Source organism: Ptychodera flava, chromosome 9 (assembly GCF_041260155.1).
Source record: "Ptychodera flava strain L36383 chromosome 9, AS_Pfla_20210202, whole genome shotgun sequence".
In the NCBI taxonomy this organism is placed as follows: domain Eukaryota; kingdom Metazoa; phylum Hemichordata; class Enteropneusta; family Ptychoderidae; genus Ptychodera; species Ptychodera flava.
In genome coordinates, this window is record NC_091936.1 from 29,078,599 (window position 1) to 29,101,987 (window position 23,389).

The following is a 23,389-nucleotide window of genomic DNA, read 5'->3' on the forward strand; positions in this document are numbered from 1 at the left end:
CTTTCTCTGATTCAGGTCAAGCAGAAGCAGAGTTTGGTTCGGAAGAGGATAATCAGGCTGAGCCTGTGTCTGTGTATGCTCGGGACGGAGCGCAACCTCATGGAAGACAAGGACAGACAATAATCTAGTGACATTTTGAATACATTGCAAGATGCAATATACATGTATTTGTTTGCTGGAAATTTAGTCCATTTTAATAGCTGTAACTTTTGGCTAATTTTTTTTTGGTGGTTTTGTGTAATTTTTGATGGTTTCGTTTTGTGTATCTATTGCAGTATCTTGTTCTACTCCCTAAAGTGTTGTAAAAGTCAAGGTTTTAGCATATCAACACAGCCATACGTGTACGTAGTCAGCATTGTTATTGTTTAAAATTGAATTCAAGTCCGGACTAGAATTCATGTGTCATCAATAACAATGATTACTGTCTTTACACATATAAGCTTACAGAGTAATTTGCCAAACAGAATTTTTGTTATGCTAGCATGCTGTGGGGAGTAGAACAAGAAAACTGTAGTTGATGCACGGAACAAAACATACCGAAAAATGATCCAAAAGGTACTTTTATACAATTACTGGTACGTGATGATCAATTTTCATGACAGGTGAGGGAAGTCATTCTTTTCATGTTATCACTCTTTTGGTGTTTTACATGAAATTTTCCTGTAAGAGAATATGTCGAAACAGTGCCCTCCTTTCCAGGAAGAGAAAAAATCCGGGAAAAAAGTCCAAAAATCAGGCGTTTTATCTTGGGGGGATTTCAAAAGTATAGAAAGTCAAAGGAGGCATTTGACTGTATTTTTATTTAGTTAGGGGAGGCATTTGTAAAAATCTGTGAACTTTTTTGAACTTCTCCCGCGCCCCCTGAGGTGTTTGTAAATGCAGCCTAACTGGTGTTAATAAATCATGTTGACTTTCGGGATGATCGGTTGAAAATGTCATTTTTGCGTGATCACATATATTAATCTCTTTGCATTGTCGCATGTATTTTCGATTTCCCCCCAAGGGAACGACAAGTAGCTTACATTACGATAACTGTAAGGTGATGGTTGACAGGTAGTCGACCTAAGATCTCCCCATCTACTACCAGATTACGGTGTTACTATAGTAACAACAGCGTGACTTTTGAGGCTGGGACAAAGCAACCGGAAAGACCAAAGCAGAGAGAAAAGGGGTAGTCGATTTTCATCCTTTTCGATGGTTTGTTTCACATCTTCACTTTGATGTAGACATGATTTACCCCACAAGGTTTCATTCACATACTTCTGTATTGTTTAAAACACTGCATCTTGTTGAATATGAGTACCCATCTGTGTTAGTTCAAATTTCGCTATTTGGTGTTCAGGATGGCACTAGGGAGACACCAAGCAAATGAACCCTGCCTATGGACCATATGAAATACCCATGGAATAGGTCCTAGGTTTTTGTAATTACATTTGCAATTTTAGAAGACATGCCAAAAACCCCACCGTCATCGCCTTGTTCTGACATTACCGTACTACTGAAGTAGTTTTACCTAATTTTAAAAGGGGGCGTATGGCATTCTAGAAGCCTTCTGCGATGACTTAAAAAATGGGGCTGATGTACAGTGTCTCGGAAGCTGTTATCCAATTGGGCGGCTGAATCTGACTGTTATAATTGAATAATACAGATTCTCGAAGTTGCTGTGAATAGTGACAATCAACCAATCAGATATAACCTTCAGACCACCCTGCACATCAGCAGAAAAAAATGTGGAATGACAGACAACATGCAAAGAAATTGTTCTTTCAACTTTTATTGAACTCCTTTTGAGCTCTCATGAAGTTCTTAATCAACACTTTTCCCCCCTTCTAAAATAGTAGTTTCATATCATTGGCAAATAAATACTAAAAATCCTACTCCGCATATCAAAAATAATACGCTCTCTGCCAATGGCAATAAGTTAAAAGGATTTAAAGTTTTTATACATGCTTCCATTCTGTGATGTTCTTACCAATGGATAGACTGGAAGATCCGTCGCTCGAGGGCGCTCTCTACGCCCCCCTCTTACGAGGGGAGGGGAGCGTGGGGAGCGTCCTCGAGCGATGGATCTTTCAGTCTAACCAATGGACTGCAGAAGTGTGGCAACACACTTAGGACACAGTCCTGTGTATCTGAGTCTGTGGAATACTCATTAGCTGCTTTTAGAAACAGGTTGTGGTATTTCATCATAATTTATGCAAATAGTATCATTATGATAAATAATGCAAATCGTCAACAAATTATGCTAATATCACTAGTAAAATGCTCCAAAGTATTTGTAAGCAAAATGTTAAGATATGGAAATACCTGCACAGAATTCTTGTCTGAAATGCCAATTTCTATGTAGTTGGTGGTTTATGCCCTCCAGAGGGCTTGGAGACTTGAAAATTTAACTATGAACACTCTGGAGTTCATATGATTTTACAATCACATGTGATTGGCCGATTTCATTTCAAGATTGTGATGGTTTTTTAGCGGACAAACATTATTAAACACAAATAAAAATAGGATCGTTTTTGTGAAGGTATCAGACAATAGCAAAGTGTGACACTTTATGAATTTTGACCATAAGTCACTGGCTTTGTTTTCATGGCTACTACGTGTCAAAGTACCATCTTTCATGTGCAGATTATAGGAGTGAAATTTGAACAACTAAAAAAAGTTATGGCCCAGCTGTTAAAATCGGTACTTTTCTGACCTTATACAATTAATCTGATGGCTTATTCGATCTCATATCTGTTGTCTCACATGTGAATCCTGACATAAACAAAGGTTACTTCACAGCATGTAGCTTTTCAACAATTTTTGTCAAGTCCAAAAACATGATTTTTGGATCTCCACACACACACACATACCAGTCTATTGCATAAAGAAGTAGTTCTTCCAGGGGATTAGAATTTCTGCACTGCAGACAACTAAGATAAGAATATGGATGGAAATTCAAAACAAAGTCTTTCATTTCATCAATATTAAGTAAAAAGATGTAATTTTTTTCCCTTTAGAAATTTGGTCTGAAAAGTTCAGACTAAATGATAAAGGGACTGAATTCAGTTTCATTTATCACGATCAAGTTAAGAGTGGAATATTGGAAAGCACAGAGAAAAAAGTCACAAATTAGCGTTATAAATATTTGAAAAATGAATTGAAAACAGAGGTACGGTACAGAATATGGAGGTAGTGTTCCAAATTGCATTGGTGTTGATCTCTGTAGACACCTTGGGTTGTCATCAGCATCATCATCATTGCACCATCACAAAACTAATTTTTCCTAGTCAAAAATCTCATATTGATGTAGTCAGGTAGTTAACGAGACACTTTTCAAACAGATGCATACACAGTATTCCAGGCATTAATCAGGTACGGCGTGCCCGTCATATTTTCCGTAGAGTCAACGTAACCAAATAATTTATAGAACTGAAGATGATGTCATTCCTGAAGCTAAGTTGTTGTTGCAAAATTTGAAGTTTCTCTCTCTCTCTTTCCCCTTCATCTGACCGGTATTGCCGAGGATACCACAGTTTATTTGACTTTGCTGTTTTCCTTGATAATCCGCTCACGCAGCTGGTCTTTGTATGCCATGATGTCTCCTTTCCATTTGCTCACCTTCTGGCGTTCACACACCCAGATTTCCTCGGCAACCTGGGGAGAGATGCGAGCAGTTCATACAACTGGGGCACAGCTCACTAATTCTGTGACATTTGATTTTTAGTCTGCCAGGACCAAAAGCGTGTCACTGAACAGACTAAAACTTGATGTTTTCAGAAATTGTTATGTCCATGTACAATCACAAATGCATCCTATCCAAAACTTATTGTTAACTTGTGAATTAAAAATTTTTCAGAAACATGTATAACTGGCAATCTGTTTGCTTAAAAACTTCAAATGCACAGAGGCAAAAATTTATGACTTAGAAAAAGTCATACATCATTTCTCAGAGTTATTTGTTTACAAGAATGACTTTAAGTTGTAACATTATTTCCTCTTTTATAATCATTTCTATAACCCCTTGATGAAGTGGTATTGTTTTGGTTATCCCGAACTCTATACTTCCTAGTTCATATGCCACCATCATGGCAGGTCATGTTGGCTACAACTGGTGGGGGCATAACATGTCCCATATATGTTGCATTTTAACAAGGTGAGCACACGTAGATCACATTCTTGTGTATTGGAACCTGTCAAGGGGGAAGCTAAATTCAAAAGTAGGAAGTTTATTTAAAAGTGGCAGGTTCACAACATGCGGGAGTAAAGTCACCAAGACAGGGTGGTATGGTTCAATTAGCAATTCTAGCACACATGTGATTCTGAAAAATTAGCTAGTCAGGTAAGGCAAGCAGGTATTGTTCTTGCCAACTACGATATCTTCACTGCGTATTTGGCATGTTAAATCAGTTAAACATATTTTGGCACTTCACCACCTTGTGACTTTGTGAGTGACAGACTGTCAGGAAAAGGGTTAATGAAAGTAAATTAATTATCACTTCTTCAAGAAAAAAATATTTACATTTTCACATAAGATTGATTCAAAAACCAATTGCTTTCTTTTTAGAGTATCAACGGTGTTTGACAAGTCTACAACTATGAAAGTTTCCCAGCTGCTGAGAAGTTTCCTTACCTGTCCTATAAGTCTGAAGTCGTGACTCACAAGAACCAGACCACCTTCAAAGTTATTGATGGCTTCTGCTAACGAGTCGATGGTTTCGATGTCTAAATGATTGGTAGGTTCGTCAAGCAGCAACATGTGAGGGCACTGCCAAGAAATCCAGGCGAATATCACACGGCAACGCTGTCCGTCAGACAAGTTGCGCATCGGACAAATCTTGAAAGAGAGATCAAAACCAACAAGTGTTTACAAATCATTTAAAAAAAGTCTTGTCATTGCGAAGTCAGTCAAAGTGATGTTGAGGTAGAATGTGCCTCAGGGACAGATATTTGGACTCTCAAACTTTTACAATTCTTTTCAAATCTACCACTTGTGGGGGTTCATTTTAAAGCTCTCTGTGTAAAAGAAAATTTTTTACCATCTTAGTTCTTCAAAAATCGAAAATTTTATTTTACTGTCAAAGTGACTCACAGTTTACCAGCATTCACAACCATGTAACACTTTTGCTTTTTTCCATGACAAAAGCAAGTTCTATACAAATTTCAGTAAACTGCAGAAACAAATGACAATAAAAAGACGAAGCAACAGATACCGCACACTGGTTTTACAGCAACTCATTATCTCTACTTTGAGATTAAAGAGCTGAGATATTTGACAATATGGCTACATTTCAAGCTTCTCAAAGTTTTGGTTCTTTGATGTTTTCATTTCAATCAGAAAAGGAACTCCCCAGTCTTACCTGTTGTTTTCCGGACAGACCGTAACGACCGATAATCTTCCTCATTTCCTCTTTTTCCTTGATTTCCGGGAAGCAATCCATCATGTATTCCAAGGCACTCTTGCTAAGATCCAGAGCTTCTGTTAAATGCTGTCATTGAAGAAAGAGATTGATTTGTCAAACCAACAGAAAGTGTACACTTAACACTTAACATTTTCTCTCTCAATTTACATACATCACAGACAGACATATGCACACCACACATACTCTCTCAATGTCTGATCAAGCAAATTTTTTTTCAGATCCAGACAATTTTTTTCATTTTATCCAAAATTTTGTTCAAAAATTGTAGTTCATAAAGAGTAATGTAATTTGATCCAAAATTATCAAAAAAACCCAGAATAATTCATAAAAATTGTTTGTCAAGTTTGTCAGTGATCAATAAGCCACTGCAGAAAGGTTAACCATTGGTTGATTTTTCAACAGCTCAGTAAATTTGACAAACCTGGTGAAATCTTCCTATTCTAAGATGTGGGTGTTTTCGTATAAGTCCATCAGTTGGGACCAGTTCTCCTAGAAGCAGTTTGATGAGCGTTGACTTGCCGGCACCATTGGGACCAACCAGAGCCACCCTTGAGTCCAGATCAAGCCCAAACTCGATGTCTTTGTAAATCACAGGCTGCACAGAAATGGGAAAAAAACAGTTTTGTGTGATTTTCTTGTAGACTGGGGGAATTTCCTCTTATGATGGATTTTTATAATAATTCACTCATTTGTTATGTAACTTAGACTAGTTCCTGAATCGCAGAACATGGTACAGTCTACTCTGTAAACTTGACTTTACTAGACAGAAGACCATGGACACAAAGTGGACGTACTAATACTATGAACATGATTAAATATTGAGATAGTGATCCTTGCTTGACACAAGAATACAGCAAAGAGCAGGAAGATGTAAAAATCCTATAAAATTAGGAAGAAAGATTGTGCGACTCTATTAACAAACATTAAGGAAACAGGATAGGTTTGTCAGGAACTTTTATTTTTTAATTTTAAGTGTCATCCATCAAAAGACGGCAAAATTTGGCAAAATCACGCATGTTTTATGAAAATGGGTAAAAGAAGTTAAGGATTGGAGGGTTTCAAATAGGGTAGATCAGGTTACTGGTATATCAAATATTTTTTCATTTGGCCTAATGGCCGAGTACATCCTCACAACACAGGAGCATGGAGTGATGGGTGTCACTCTCAAATGGTGACAGTAGATGTTTGTTAATTTCAAATACAACGTAGAAGACAAGCTCAAAAATTGATTGACAGCTGTCTGAAATGTTACCTTGTCTTGGGCGTATTTAAAGCTGACGTTCTGTACCATCAACACAGGGGGTGGCACCTTACCGCACTCAGGAAAATAAAATGATAATGTCTGAAATGTAAAAGAATGAAAAAAGTTACGAACTTCCAGATGTTTTTCATCAGGGTAACAAATTTACTGATTAGGGATACCCCACATAGCTACATATCTACATCAGTTACAGAACAAGGTCATACCTTTTTGGCTGATGGGAAAAGAAACGTGAAGTTGGGAAAAGGGAAACTCAATTTTAATCGACAAGAGCAGCCACCTTCATGTCTTTGCTTCATTACATGAACATGAGCATATCCACCCAGCGAGGGCAGTATACGCAAGTGTCTGAATATCTATAAAGACCATTGAATATACTCTCCACTGGTACAACACAAACAATGATTATTACTTCAGGTTTCATTACTCCTGCTTAATACAATCTGTCTGCTACAAATGCCGTGTTAACTGCTCACCTTATCTGCAACGACTCTCTCCGTGAGTCCACCTGCCACCATTTTGCCAAGGGTCTTCTCTTTGCTCTGTGCTTGCCTTGCAAGCTTGGCACTGCCGTGACCAAACCTGGCAATGTAATCCTGATGTGGCGTACAATGATGAAAAACACAGTATGTTAAAATTTCATAATACACGTGCCAGTACAATATCATCTTTTGTACACTAGAATGTAAGCCTTCATTGCACATGCTTTTTGAAGAAGCACACAAGGGTCTACTACGAATTGACAAATGCTGAAAATCACACCTTACTCTAAAGACCTGAGTAATTCATTGTCTTTCTGTGCCTGAAGTCAGCTCTAGAAAAATCGCTTCAAGGAATCTTTAGCACTGTCACCTGGACAAAATAGTCCGGTAACTGTAATTCGGCCTTTCGATGTCATCATTCTTCAGGCACAGCTGAACATCTCTCACTCTCAGTCAGGTTAACACAAGTTTGTTACCTCGAATTTACCCTGTATTCTGTTGCTGATAAACATGTCAGGAATTGGCAGTCTTTACATTGCCTAATCATGAATGAAGGCCACCAAACAAATCTAATTTGATCTATAATGTATATTTAAGCGACAAAAGTCCTGCAACAAGATCCAAAAATGCATATGAATAAAGAATTTGAGTAGTGCTACCTTCATATGTGCAATCTGTGCCTGCTCCCAGTTATACCTCTTCATTTGATTCTCTTCAAGTTCAAGTCGTGTTCTCACATACGCATCATAGTTACCCTGTGGAGACACAAAGCCAAGTTCATGAGCTGACATTGAAAATTTCCCAACAAGATGGCAGGTACAATACTTCATTAACATTTACCTTCAGGAGTTTGGTTACTAACAAATTGGCGTAATAAGTAAACTGAATGTCCTGTCACCATCCAAGAAATTTTAAAAGTTCATGATTAGGGTCCACAGCCAGATCAATGAATTCAAAAGCTGATCTGTACAACTTTCTTTCACTCAGTTCAGCTTTCAGTAGATTGCTTGAGTATCTGTTCCTGCTCCCAGTCTTTGCGTTAGGCAGAGCAGACTGTGTATGGTGATTTCTTGCCAATGGACATCTTTGTGAAAGACTCTTCCAAATCTACAGTACTGTTAATTCTACTATAAAGTCTTGTGAATGCGGTTCATGATGAAGCACATTTCTTGTCACAAATACCAGCACTGAGAACCCGAACCTCAGAAGCAATAATACAAGTATCACCTTTTTTGACTGAAAACGTACACAAAGAAACATGCAGCATTTCTCACAAAAACATTTCTTCCTGACGCAGTGTTTGAAATAAAATAATACTTACACCATAGTAGTTAAGCGTTCCATTGTGTAAATGAATAATATTTGTGCAGACTCCATTGAGAAAATCCTGTGAGTGTGACACTAACACCAATATACGTTTGTAGCTGGAGGCACAAAAAAAAGTTATTTGTTACAAAATTTGTCTCAAAAAATCTTTCACAAGGCCAGTCAGTTCATATGAATATGGTAATGAGTTATCTGCATTCCTCCCTCCCCTTTTTAGAAACATGATCGACAGAATGCAAGTGTGAAATTAATTTGGGACATTTTGGAAGGGGGAGAGTATTAAGATAACCAAACTCCAATCGTTCATAATTGAGTTTTATCAAAATATTATGTGCAGGCTACCTCTTAACATGTAAACTCAATGACCATGCTCAGATTAAAGGGACAAAGTCGACCATTTTTCAAGAATTTTGTTTGATACGAGATAATACTTATATTGTTTGACATGTTGAAAGATACTAAATAAATGGGTGACCATGCATATATTCGACCCCGGCTTAAGACATGATACATGAAACCATCGCGATAATGAATTAATGGTCATGACCATTAATTCATTTTCACCATGGTTTCATTATATTTGTCTAAAACTAGGTTGAGGACAAAGCTGTTGATTGTACCACTGTACTGTTCATAAATTGTATTCTGGTGGTCTTAACTCAAAAGTTTGGAGGATTCTGCGAACCATGTTCTATGGCCAAGAATGTCAAATTGCCTTGGGAATGTATGTTTCACACAAATACCCTATTTTCCAAGGTGTGCGTCAGGGAAGTGTTCTCTCCACTTCTTTATTCCTACTTTATGTAAATGATCTTTTCAAAGAACTGGAAAACAGTAATGTGGGTTGTTTCATTGGCTCCTCGTTTGTAGGCTCGCCCTCCTTAGCGGATGATATTTCAATTTTAGCGCCAACTCGCGCTACGTGCCAGAAATTACTTGATATAGTTTGTGCTTATTGTTCAAATTGGAGACTGCAACTTTCCGCATCAAAGAGTAAACTTTAGTTTTCGGGGAAAAAAAGCGAGAACGCCACCACCAACGCAATCTGTTGTTACATAATTCTCCTGTCACAGAAGTTGACTCTATCACCATTGTTGGCATGCAAATTACCAATACACTGTCTTCGATAGATCGCACATTATCTGCCTGCAAAAAAGCCAGGAGATTGATAAATTCGCTTCGCAGTGTGGGTATTGGACCGCATGGTCTAAATCCAATTCTTAGCTGTGAAGTCTGGAAACGTGTGTGCCTTCCAGCTGCTTTTCATGGATGTGAGCTTTGGTCTCTCACAAAAAATGAACTAGTTATGCTTGAGAAAAGTCAGCGTTATGCTGCTAAAATCATACAGGGTTTCCCCATCAGAACTGCCACTGACTTCGCTTTAAGTGCTTTAGGTCTTATTTCAATTGAAGCCTATATTGACAAATGTAAACTGTTATTTTTTGGAAATCTTTGCAACTGTAATATTTTTCAACAAGAAAATGTATTTTTTTACATCGTTCTTTTGAATTCAAACTGTCTTCTACAGAGAAATCTTTAGGATTTATTGCTGATACTGTTAAGATCATTTCAAAATACAATCTGACATGCTTTCTTGATGAATTTGCGCTACTGGCTATTTCCCGCCAAAACCTATCTGGAAGACAATTGTGAATGACGCCATCCATGAGAATGAAAATAATTGCTGGAGACAAAGATTGGAAAGTAGAGATGATATGCTGGTTTACTCTCGATTGCACACTAAGTTAGCTCCATTTCACTTGTACACATATTTACGCAATTTCCTGAACGCCGAGAAATTGTTTACAGTATTATGAAACTTCTCACTTTTCTAGAAATGAAGTCTGTTTTAAGTGTCAAAATACAGTTGATGATGTTTTGACTCATCTGTTAACTTCCTGTTGTCATACAACAATAGCAAGAGACTCTTTTTGGAACTGTCTTTTCGACAAAATGAGCATTACTGTTTCTGCAACACTTTTCAACTTAAATGACCTTGACTTCATTGGAAATATTTTAGGAGATAGTATTTACATGATTCACTACCAGGAGTCTGGTGAACAAGCAACTCTTCAAGAAATTGTGCTGGACTTTGTGCAAATGTGCCTTGAGAACTGAACTTAGTATCGTGTATTGCCTTCTGTAAGAAGCTTACTTATATAATTTAGTGTGTTTTTTTGGGGTTTTTTTTTGAGTAACTTTTTTCCCTTACTACCTCTGTAATTTAATGTGTTGATGTAACTCTTCTCATGTGTTGAGGAGGAATAAAGAAACAACAACAACAACAACAACAACATGTATTTTTTGATGAATCAAAAGTAATGCTGCGCTTTTTTGAAGTTGGAAAATTCTCTCCTCTTTCGTGAAACATCTTTGGATCATCAACTTACTTTTTCAGTTCTTCCTCCAACCAGACACAAGCCTCTAAGTCTAAATGATTGGTGGGTTCATCCAGGATGAGTAAATGTGGCCTGATAAATAAAGCCCTGGCCAGGGCTATCCTCATTCTCCAACCACCAGAGAAGTGTTTGCACTCTCTGTTCTGCATCTCGTGATTGAAGCCCAGACCATGAAGGATTCTTGCAGCCTGACTCTCCGCCTTGTCCGCGTCAAGTTCCTCCAGACGTTCATACAGCTCCATCAATCTTTCAGTCTCAGCTGCAAAAAAGACGAAAGTTGTCGCATTGTTTGATTTTCAGGTCTGGCTTCTGACAATGAGAATTGTTCACGCACAAATCACAAGTTCAAAGTTAAATTTCATTTTTTAATTGTGATTTCTGCTGATACCCTTGGACTGGGCTGTGTCTGCACGAATGTACATATGGAATTACGACGTTTTACAAAGTCAGTTTGCGGTTGCTTATGGAGGACAAGTTCAAATTTGGAAAGCAAGTTGATTTTAGAGTTACTATGGAGATTTCTGGAGATCAACTTTTTCAATACCCCGTAATGAAAGAGTATTTCATACTCAGAGAAGGCTGAGCTGACAGATTTAAGTGTATTTTGACAGCTGTCTGATACATATTGTATGCTAATTTTGTTCACTAATGCCAACAGTAGAGAATTCCAGTGTAGCTGAGACAACGTTACTGTGCATTCTTTTAACATGCTGTGCAACTAAAATAAAATTTCGAAGCGAAAAGTTTACAGGTGACTTTTTCAAATACAATATTGAGTTATTGCTGAGCATTTCATGTTTCGTCTCCTGTTCAGAGAGACCTGTTATTAAATTCCACACTGAAGACTTAATACTCTACTTACATTCAAGATGGGCGATTTCTTCAGCTTCCTTCTCTAGCCTGTTTCTTTCAGCATCAACGTCCATCACGCAGTGTAAGGCAGTTTTATCATTGGCAGGCATTTCTCTTGTCAAGTGGAACATGTCAATATGTTCCGGGATCGGAACTTCGCGATTTCCCAACACCGTGAGAAATGTGGACTTTCCTGGCGATTTGAAACCAAGAGATGATGCTATTGAAGATTTTTGGCGTGTATGTGACGCAAAAGGCAACAAAATATGGCAGTAAATACGATTGTGTAGCCACTTCTGGGAAGTATGATACCAAACAAATGACACAATGTCTAACATTAACAACTTCCTAGCCTAATTTCACTGTAATGCAGGATATTTCAATCAACTTTCTTATATTAAGGTAGACGGACCTCTGGGGCAGATATTCGGACTCTCAAACTTTTACAATTCTTTTCTGATATACCACTTATGGGGGTTCATTTTAAAGCTCTGGGTGTAAGAAAACTTTTCACTAGCTTAGTTTTTCGAAATTCGAAAATGTTATTTTTCTACATAGAGTTAACACAGGGATGGTGGCCATTTTGAATTTTAGATATCCGTAAATCTTGGGTTATCTGTTTCTCTAATATCAAAATTTGCATGGTGACCCCCGATTTTTATTCTTGATTTTGAAAGAGAGTGGTGGAAAGAGTCCTTAAGAAAGTTTGAGCAAGTATGAGTCTTTCATTTTCGAGGCGCATGCTACCTTAAATGTTTCTACGTAAAAATTACACAACTTACCAGATCCATTGAGCCCAACAAGACCATACCGCCTGCCGCAGTTGAGTTCAATCTTGGTGTCTGACAGCAACTCCACGCCATGAAACGTCAAGGAGAAGTTATAGATCTTGATATCCCGGCTACTGGGATGGGAGGCCAACACTCCAGTACATGACCTACCGGTATTGATCTTCAGGTCATCTATGGCAGCTGCTGCACCATTCACCGAATCATCATTAGCACCTGAGATGGCAAAATTAGGAGACGATGAATTTAAATTACATCAAAAGTCTAGAGTTAACCCTTTCACCCCTGTTTCCCAATGAACAGGTCTATCTTTGCAATAGAAAAGAGAGGGATTGGGCCAAACCATCGCTGTGAAAGGATTACCGTAATATGTAAATATTTTTCTGAAAGATTTTTGTGAATACTTTGATTGTAAGCAATCATTTCAACAATGCTTCATTGCAATTTAGTAACAACCAATGTTATGTATGACAAAAATCACAATTCAAGGGCTCGGACCAAAAGCTGCAGCAATTTACAAAGCATTACACAGACAAGAGTCGGAATTTCTGTAACAGTCCCTAACACACAATGACAAACCTACCCTAATGATATGGGGCTGCAATAACACTCATCACAACATAATTAACCCTTATCCTGCCAAGTTCATATTTCACCATCAGGTAAAGTTTGCTGAAACAAGTGAAGCATAGCATGTTCCATGTGGTGCATTTTAAAAAACAAATCAAACATTTAAAAGCTTTCGAAAATAGAGATACTATAAACATGATTTTATGGATTAAAAGTTGTTTAAGTTTATCATCCAAAGACAAACCATTGAAAACATACATGGTTTTGGCTCAATACTGTTTTTTACTGACTTGGCAAATGGGAAAGTAGTACCAGTGTTCTCCACGAGGGGTTTTTGACGGGCGGTGCGCCCGGCTTCTTTTTGTCGCCGCCCACCTTTAATCTCGCCCGCCCGCCTTTAATCTCGCCCGCCCACCTTTGTTTTCTGTCGCCTAAACTGTTTTCACAGTCAGTTGTCCGAACAATATCTGAAAGCCTATTGAATAAAAATGACAGCAACTGACAACGTCGTGTAATAAAGAGGGACCGTTCACACATCTGTCGGTTTGTTTTGCGACTGCATGCAATCCTCAATGTTCTCCCCAGGCCCCGACGGCCCCGATCCTTTATTTTTTTCGCCCGATCCTGTTTCATATCTGCCGGCGCCGATACTCTTTAGTAAATGTGGTTGAAGACCTATGTTTCTCAGCGGCGATTTTGTCACGCTCTTATTTCAGCAAGCTTTTCAAGTGTGAAACGGCCGTAGTGCCGATGAACACTGGCTAAGACTTCAATTCAAAAAGCTTGAATTTTTTTAAGCTGCCGACCGTACCGTACAGACACCGTCCATTTCATACAACGGACATGGTACACTCGAAGGCTCGCTCGGTGTTGCATTTTTGCCAGCGGACACTCAGTCAAAGCATCTATGCTATTGTCAACTGCCATTGCCGCCAATGTCTCGTACTTGTAAGGATCCGAAGGTCAGGAAAAGTGATTTCGATCAGATCTGGCTAAAATCGTACGATTGGTTGAGACAAATATCAGATGCAAAAAAGTATGGTACTTCGCGTGCTCAGGTCGTTGCGTATCCGAGCCAAGTTAGCCATTTTGAGATCCGTGTACGTCCACATGACGTTGAAGCCATGTGTGTCATTTCCTGTCACGCATTCGTAACTTGCATGGATTCATTCGATTGACTTTGAGAAGCAGTTGCGTTTGATCAAGTTTCAAAATCCGTGACCGTTTTAAAATATCAAAGGCACAATGAAATGAAGTAAAAAGAAACTGCACGAGCTAAAATCATCATTCGTGTGATCATCCGAATACAGCAGCTATGTACCGTACATACGGTTCTGTAGGCCTACTGTATAGTTCAAAGGTCGCGTGTGATCGAGATCTAGTGCGCCAGCGTGCTCCACACAAACATGCATGGCAGCCTACGCCGCGCAGTTGTCGAAGTTTTGTACGTTTGCCGAACTAAGAGTCGATGAAATTTCAAATCTTTCTCTTGGAAATACTTGGTATCATTTTTTTCGGGCCTCCCTTTATTATGAATTGAGTTTTAAAGTCAACGTATGTTTCTCTGCAGGCATGCTCCGCTGACTCCGCATTGTAAATTAGGGCAAATATTCAGTCCCGTGTTAACTTGTCATGGACGTAAAACATAGGGCCAAAGTCCCTGAAGCTACTATAGACATGGATACAAAATTAAGTATTTCCTTACTGTATGAAATTATCTCACTAAGGTCATCCTACGGACAAGTAAACTAAATATTAAAGCTGTCTGACCAGCGGTTTTGAAAGAACAAGCAACTCAACAGTTGGCAGAGCTCTGTTGAGTTATGTAGAGAATAACCTTTTGTGACACATGTATTGATGAAGAAGGTGGATATCTTTGATTAACATTGTGAGTTCTGTTTAATAAGTTGAGACTGTACATACTCAGAGAAAGCACACTGAAGAGACAAAGGTTTGAAACTTAAGAAGTTCAAGGTCATCAAAAGCATTATAAGGAATCATGTTACACTTTCATTGCACTGTTTACACAGATTGCATAATTGCTATAAATAGCACATGAGGAATCTTTATACAGCCCAGCTTTACCATAAAAACCCTATCACTTTGACCACTCTTTTAATTGACCACTCTATTTTTTTCTCAAAAAGTAATTTTATTTTATCCTTACCAAGTCAACCATAAATGGAAATTAGAACTTTCTCTATCTCTATCTCTATCTCTATCTCTATTGACTATTTTGAGCAATTTCTTTTAGATAACATACAGGGCACAATAAATGACGGTTCAGAATATGTCAAAGTTGGGATTCAGGAAAGTTGCCTTTAGGCCAGGAAGAAAAAATAAATTGTTCATCGGAATCGCCGCTTCTACTTTGGCATATTTGGAATTTTTTTTTTTTTTTGATCGCGGCAAATTCTTACTTCCGCATTACAAATATGTTTAGTACTGCCGCTGGTGGCGCCCTACACTTTGTCGGGTTTTCGCGGGCACGGGATTTTTAATGAGACTTCGTACGTGTTTGTACGGACTTCTTAGTTGACCGCCAACACGTTGTTGTGACGTCTGAATTTGGCGAATCACGACGCAAAGTGGGTCGATTTGGTTAGGTTAGTACATGTCACATCATGAGTATTAATTTGATCGCCAACATTCGACGTGATGGCCAACAGTTAGTTCTAAAGACGCTATTCAGTGTTTGTCCTGATATTACGTTCGGCGATTTGTTCAACAAGATCGTGACAGCAGATGGACGGTGCATCCGATTGAATGAAAATTGCATCGAAAGTATAAAAAATTACGGCAATGACAAAACACATGGTTGCGTCGATGTTAAGTACGATCTGAATGATGACTATATAACTTCACTCCGATCACAGTACAGTGTTGTTAGACCATTGTGTAAACCGTGTAGAGACAGTGCAGACAGTGGTAAAGAGGTCAAAACATGGGGCCAAAGTAAAATGAAAAAACTCAGATGCTAGGTCCCACCAGGACAATATTAAAGGACAATACTGAATTGTTGGATTTCAGTGATTTGCTGTACATTTCAGTTTTATTCTGAGAGAATGTTGAAATATTCAGAATATGTTGTGCAAACACTAACTGTGAATGTAATGGCCTATGTTATTGTTGGGAAATATAGTCTTGAATTCAATTACCAGTATCAGTGTTTCTTGTCTGAGATATTTCTGGTAAAAAGGGAAACAATTATCTTGCCTTTTCTGCATCTGTGCAAAAATGCCAGAGAACTGCGTTTACCTTCGGCCTAAAAAAAAATAAAAAAAAAAATTTTCGCTCGCCGCTCCTGGACCTTGGTCCAAAAAATCCCATGAACAAGATTTTTTTTTTCTCTGGCCTTACATGTTTTAATCCTCCAAGATGGTAAGCATTTCACTATGAACTGTCAAAAAAAGTTGAACTTTCTGATAATTCTACACTAAAATTATTTTGGCTTTGATGATTTCCTAATTAATTCAATTATTTAAAATCATATTAATTATTTTTTTCTGGGTGAATTGATAGGGTTTATACAGTACAAGAATTACATACAATGTAAGTCAAATTTTGACCAAAAATGACAAAAAAATTCCTTAAAAATACAGATTTGCATATTTCATCACAATTTGAACAAGTCTAAGTTGGGTTACCCCTAGGGACCTGTATACCAAATAACAAAGCTGTCTGACCAGCGGTTATGAAGAAGAAGATTTTTTACCAAAAACACCTTTTTTGGCATTAATTTGCCTATTTTCAACAATATCAAAAAATTAAAAAAAATAGTTTCTCAAAATCGTATTTTTCATCTACACAACAAATATCAAATCAGTAAGTACTGCGGTTCTCAAGATATTTGAGTGGACGGACGCCTCACAAACGGACATACATACATACATACAGACTGACGACGGACGCCGGACGGATACCCATCCCAATAGCTTCTATAGACTATAGTCTATAGTAGCTAAAAAAAGACGTTCATGGCTTTACCAATCCGGCTACAGACAAACATATAGTAACAGAGGGTCACATGAAAACGTGCCACCATTTGCGACCGATTATTTTGAACACTGATTACTTCTCATGTAGGCCTACTTTTGAATTTTCATGTTGGTATTGTGCAATATATTTACTAAATTGTGTTTTGTTTGTATAGTTCAATGTGTTTTTTTTCACTTTTGATGTTTTATTATTTATTTAAAGTAAATAGACAGGATTTAAATGTGAAAATAAATTGTATAGCTTGCCATTAATCACTGCTGAATGGAGAAAAATATTGAGAATGTCAGAAGTATATCTCATCACTGGAGTGCCTTGTGAATAGCCCTGGTGATATGTAAATTGTATGCAAATATTATGCAAATACATATGCTAATTAGCCGCCCGCCTTTAATTTTCATTTGTGGAGAACACTGAGTACTGTCAAGCAGCAAAAAAAATTGGCTGAGGAAACAGATGTTCATGTTCTTTTTGGTAGGAAATACATGGAATGAAATTATTGACAATGTCTTGATATAATTAATGCATGTTGTATTTGCCATATGGATATGCTCAACATAACCATGCTATGGATCAGACTGAGCCTATGTACTCATGAATCTTACCACACCTCAAACATTTTCACTTCAGTCACGTCATAGTCTCAAATCACAACACATAGTCCACAGCGAATTCACATAATGTAAATTACATGATAGAGTTCAAGTTAGTTCATCTATCTCTGAAGTGTTTGAATATGTGTAGTAATTTAGCATGCACAGCGTACGTTTCTCCATATGGCTACTGATTTATCTATTCCCCACGTGAGCACAGAGAGTGAAAACCATTTTAATAGAATGAAGTCAAAATGATTGAGTATGTATGTATAAAGCTGGATAACTCCCAAATAGAGCACATTAGACTTCAAACATTTGTCCTGATGGCTGAAAATTATTATAGGCCATACAAATCATTTTGTATGGGCACTAACAGCCATTTCTCTTATACCAGGGAGTCAGTCAGCATGGCAAACTAGACCAAAAGGGGGAATTCCTCCCAATGGCGAGAAAATCTTCGGATCAGGAAACCTAGAAATGTTAAATGTATTTTGATACAGCAATCCTGATTACAGTTTTTCTCTTATATGAAGAATTCTCCCGATCAGGAGAATTTGTACTAAATATGTAAAGTTTAATCCTCTTTCTTCAAAGTAGTATTTATTTCCATGGTTTGTCTACAGAGCCTGGGAAAGAGGATTAAAAAGAGTTTATGATTGAATTTCAAGACGCGACTTTGACCTTAAAAAGTACAAATGAAGTTGATTCACATCATTTAAGTCACAATTTGCTGTATGTCTTTACTACAGAAGATATCAATATAATTGAATAAGTGTGAAAATATGCAAAGAAAGCAATGGTGAACTTTTTCAGTACAATGGCGAACCCCCCCACAAATTTGATAATGAACATACTGGTTCACTTTTCTAAATGTGAAATGTCTATAAAATTGATAAGAACTATTCTATCAAAAGAAGTCTCCACATCGGGAGAAATTTTCCTGATCTGGGGGGTTAATTTTTCTCCCAATTGGTAGGTACTCCCTGTTTGTCTAGTCTGCCTTGCTGTCAGTGGCTGTTGGTAGCTCTTCTCAACCATCTGCCTGGCACTGCAAGAAAACTATGGGACATTTGAAAAATACTGGCAAGTGGTTGTAACAAATATTTCAGTGGTGAATCTGAAAAACATGAGGATAGTTTTTTCCCCCATCTCACCATTTTTCACACCGTTTGAAGCGCTAGCACCATTCAATTGCTCTTCTTGATTCTCTGCTTTGGCACCACCTTGCTTTCTCTGTCTCTGTTTGGCGGCTTCTTTCTTCTTGGCTTGGCGTTTCTTGGCAGCTTCTGAAGGCATTCTTTGAAAGTTTTTTGTAACAATGCGAATGCTGGTAATTTATGAGAATTCCTTGCACAGGGCTGTCTGTGAACATACAAATTCAGCACAAAAAGGTATAAATTGTACCAGTCATTATGACAGTATCAAACTCAATAATTTGTCATATCTGGCGTTAAAGACATGTGCTTACTATAGTATCAATTTCCCATATGTTTCTGTCAAATACAAATAGATTCGTCACCATCATGGTAAAACCAGTGCAGGTGAAGCGGTGTGTTTCCTGTACGCAGTATTCGATGGTTTGGGAAATGATCAGTCACTGTACAACGGTAGCAGTACTACCTTCATGATGACAGTTACTCTTGCTGGAGAGAAACATCACGTTTATCCATATCGATACTTCTTGTTAATATCGGACTTGGGACATGGAACTCAGAAACAAAAGAACGCAGTACGTCATTTCCTTTTCGTTCGAGAGGTACATACCATTGAGCTAATTTCTATGATTATATGACTTGAAGGTCAATTTATAAGCTGCTTGGGTTATAATCTCAAGATTAACTTGAGTTATATTCTCAATTATATTATACAATGTGGTTAAATTGGCGGTATGGCAGCCGGTTTGCTCACGAAATTTCAAGAACACAATGAATGAGACAATGTCCTACAGCCGTCACGTTTACAACAGCCGTCAAACAAGATTACCTACAGGGCCCCAGAGGTTTCTATCTTACTCAACAACACGATATGAAGCTTTCTATCGCTGTGATTATAACATGGAGAAGTCGATTGTCTGTCAGTTTGCTCAACAACTACAAGATTCGACAGGAAACTTCCAGTGCCATGGCAGAATCATCAACGTCATTTCAATTGGAAAGAACGGGAAGAGGGAAAACCTTGACTTGCCGGCGCGCGCTGATTGATTGGGAAATATTGACTGACGGTTTTTACAGGGAGGTTTACCATCATACAATTATTGTCTGTCTAAGAGTCTCACCGGCTCATCTTGGTACACGATACCTACCTCTACAGTCCTGTACTTCTTTGTAAAATCGTGAATAAGTGGATAGTGCTACACGACAACACTTCTGTACATGTGCCTTCAGTTGCTAGCTTGTCAATGACGAAATGCCGGTTCCTTTTACTAAATAAGGAAATTCTCGGTAGTTCTCGGAATCACTCGGCTGGTCGGGACAGTCAGACGAGCGGCAGACAAATTCCGACGCGTATGACGTTTCAGTCAGGAATGGAAGTTTACAAAAAAAGTACAAAAAGCACGATTAGAAGAGGGGGAAAGCTTAAGTGTGCGCATGCGTGTAAGGGCATCCTCATACGCGGATGTCATTTCAAAGATGAACGTGCTTCTTGAGATACTTGTTTTGTACCTTTAGAAGCACAATCAGTAAATATCAGTAAATATAGGAAAATTGCATGTTAAACTCATTTTTAATGCTGTCAGTTTCTATTAAGGTAAACGTAGAATGCCTACATTTTCTACATAACAACATCTCTCCCCTCCCTCTATGACATGCTTCTTGAGCGATATATTTTGTATCTTTAGAAGCACTCAATCAGAAAATATGGAATATTGCATGCCAAACTCATTTTTAATGCTGTCAATTTATATTAAGGTAAACGTAAAATGCACTTTTTAAACATAACAATGTCTCTCACTCTCTCCACACCATCCCCCACCCCTTATCTAATTATGATGTGCTTCTTGAGATATATACTTTTTGTCCTTAGAAGCACTCAATCAGAAAGTATAGCAAAATTGCATTGTTTTTGAAAATTATTTAATTTCTTTGTAGTGAAAGTTTGAATGCCTAGTGTGGATCACTAACATGTAATGCTTCTTGAGATACATATTTTTTACTCTTAGAAGCACACCGAAAAAAGATAGGAAAATCGCATCAATTACACCCTATTATGTTAAATTCAGTCATTCTATAATAGTTAAATATAGAATGCCTAAGTGTGGATCACAGTTTAAACAAAAAACTTTTTCCTCCCCTCTGTTATGGCTCTTGCTTCTTGAGATACATATTTTGTACCATTAGAATCACAATGAGAAAAATTAGGAAAATTGCATGTTAAAACTAATTTTTAAGCAATCATACCATTTTGTGTTCAGTTAAAATTAATATGCATATTTTAGGTCACAGTTTAAACCAAAATCCCTCCCTGTGTGATGTCTTGTGCTTGTTGAGATATATATTTGTTGAGATATATATTTTGTACTCTAAAAAGCACAATGAGAAAAAAATATGAAATTTGAATATTAAAACCAATTCTGTTGACAATATGTCTTTTCCTGCTTAGTTAAATTTAAAATGTCTAAAGTGTGTGTCACTTTTTAAACATCAATATCTCACCTAGCTACCCTCTATGAATACATGTGCTTCTTGAGATATATATTTTGCACTCTAAGAAGCACAATGAGACAAATATACAGAACATTGAATGTTAAAACAAGTTTTATAGACAAAATGATGTCTTGTGCTTCTTGAGATATATATTTTGTACACTGTTTAGTTAAATTTAGAATGCCTAAAGTGTGGTACTCTTTTGAAACATAAAGATCTCATAAAGATTATATATCTATTATATATATTATATATATATATATATATATATATATATATATATATATATATATATATATATATACTTCTTGTTAGTTCAAGATCAGCTGGAGTAGAGTGCTCAATACTAGAGTAGAGCTAAATACACAACTGAGTTGATCAGGATAATCTAAAATATTACATTTCCACTACAAATTTGTTTCGATCACAGCCACCCGATGAGTGTAGGCGGCTCTGCAGCCTATACGAAACAAATTTGTAGTGGAAATGTAATATTTTAGATTATCCTGATCAACTCAGTTGTGTATATATATATATATATATATATATATATATATATATATATATATATATATATATATATATATATATATATATATATATATATATATATATATATATATATATATATATATATATATATATATATTGTTCTCTAAGAAGCACAAAGAGAAAAATATACAGAACATTGAATGTTTAAACCAATTTTATAGACAGTATGATGTCTTGTGCTTCTTGAGATATATATTTTGTACTCTGTTTAGTTAAATTTAGAATGCCTAAAGTGTGGGTCTCTTTTGAAACATAAAGATCTCTCCTAGCTACCTTCTATAATTACATGTGCTTCTTGAGATACATTTTTTGGACTCTAAGAAGCACAATGACACAAACACAGAACAGTGAATGTTAAAAGAATATTATGCGTAAAGTGTGTGTAACTTTTTAAACATAAAAATCTTTCCTAGCTCCTGCTCTTTCATGATAATTACATCTACTTCTTGAGATATATATATATTTTACTCTTTGAATCACAATTAGAAAGATATACATAATATTTAATGTTAAAACAAATTATTTTGATTAGTTAAATAAGAATGCTAAAGTGTGGGTCACATCCCTTCTTAACTATTAAAATTTCCGCTAGGCCCCATTATTAATACATGTGCTTTTTGAGATATATATATTGTACTCTTTGAATATTAAAACCAATTTGTAGACAATATGTCTTTTTCTGCTTTTTTACATTTAAAATACCTAAAGTGTGGGTCACCATTTAACCATAAAGATCTCTCCTAACCCTCTATAATTACATGTGCTTCTTGAGATATATCTTTTGTACTCTAAGAAGCACAATAAGAAAAATATACAGAATATTAACGTTTAAACAAACGTTGTAGACTATTTGATGTCTTTTTCGCCCAAGTTAAATTTAGAATGCCTAAAGTGTGGGTCACATTTTGATCATAAAGATCTCTCCTAGCTCCCCTCTATAATTACATGTGCTTCTTGAGATATATTTTATACTGTAAGAAGCACAATGAGAAAAGATAGGACAATTGCACGTTGAAACTAATTTTTTTAGAAAATACAATGTCTTTTTCTGCTTAGTTAAATTTAGAATGCCTAAAAGTATGGGTCACCATTTAACCATAAAGATATCTCCTAGCTACCTTCTATAATTACATGTGCTTCTTGAGATACATTTTTTGTACTCTAAGAAGCACAATTAGAAAAATATACAGAACAGTGAATGTTAAAACCAATTTTTTAGACAAAATGATGTCTTTTTCTGCTTATTAAATTTACAATGCCTAAAGTGTGGGTCATAGTTCAAACCTAGAAACACTCCTCCCCTGTATGATGTCTTGTGCTTCTTGAGATACGTATTTTGTACTCTAAGAAGCACCAAGAGACAAATATACAGAACATTGAATGTTAAAACCAATTTTGTAGACATTATGATGTCTTGTGCTTCTTGAGATATATATTTTGTACTATAAGAAACACAATGAGAAAAAGATAGGAAAATTGAATATCAAAACCAATTTTGTAGACAATATGATATCTTGT

At 36.8% G+C, this 23,389-nt stretch overlaps 1 protein-coding gene across 1 annotated transcript; it reads right to left on the reverse strand.

Moving 5' to 3' along the window:
* Window positions 1–1,758: 1,758 nt before the first annotated feature.
* Window positions 1,759–20,259, reverse strand: LOC139140593 (ATP-binding cassette sub-family F member 2-like). The gene is made up of 13 exons (XM_070709936.1): window positions 19,978–20,259; window positions 18,830–19,037; window positions 12,508–12,729; window positions 11,736–11,918; window positions 10,865–11,132; window positions 8,470–8,572; window positions 7,808–7,903; window positions 7,143–7,262; window positions 6,658–6,747; window positions 5,827–6,000; window positions 5,343–5,471; window positions 4,616–4,819; window positions 1,759–3,639 (listed from the first exon to the last, which is right to left on the reverse strand). The coding sequence occupies exons 2-13, from the start codon at window positions 18,969–18,971 to the stop codon at window positions 3,520–3,522; spliced, it is 1,851 nt and encodes a 616-aa protein (XP_070566037.1). The 5' UTR covers window positions 18,972–19,037; window positions 19,978–20,259; the 3' UTR covers window positions 1,759–3,519.
* Window positions 20,260–23,389: the final 3,130 nt, after the last annotated feature.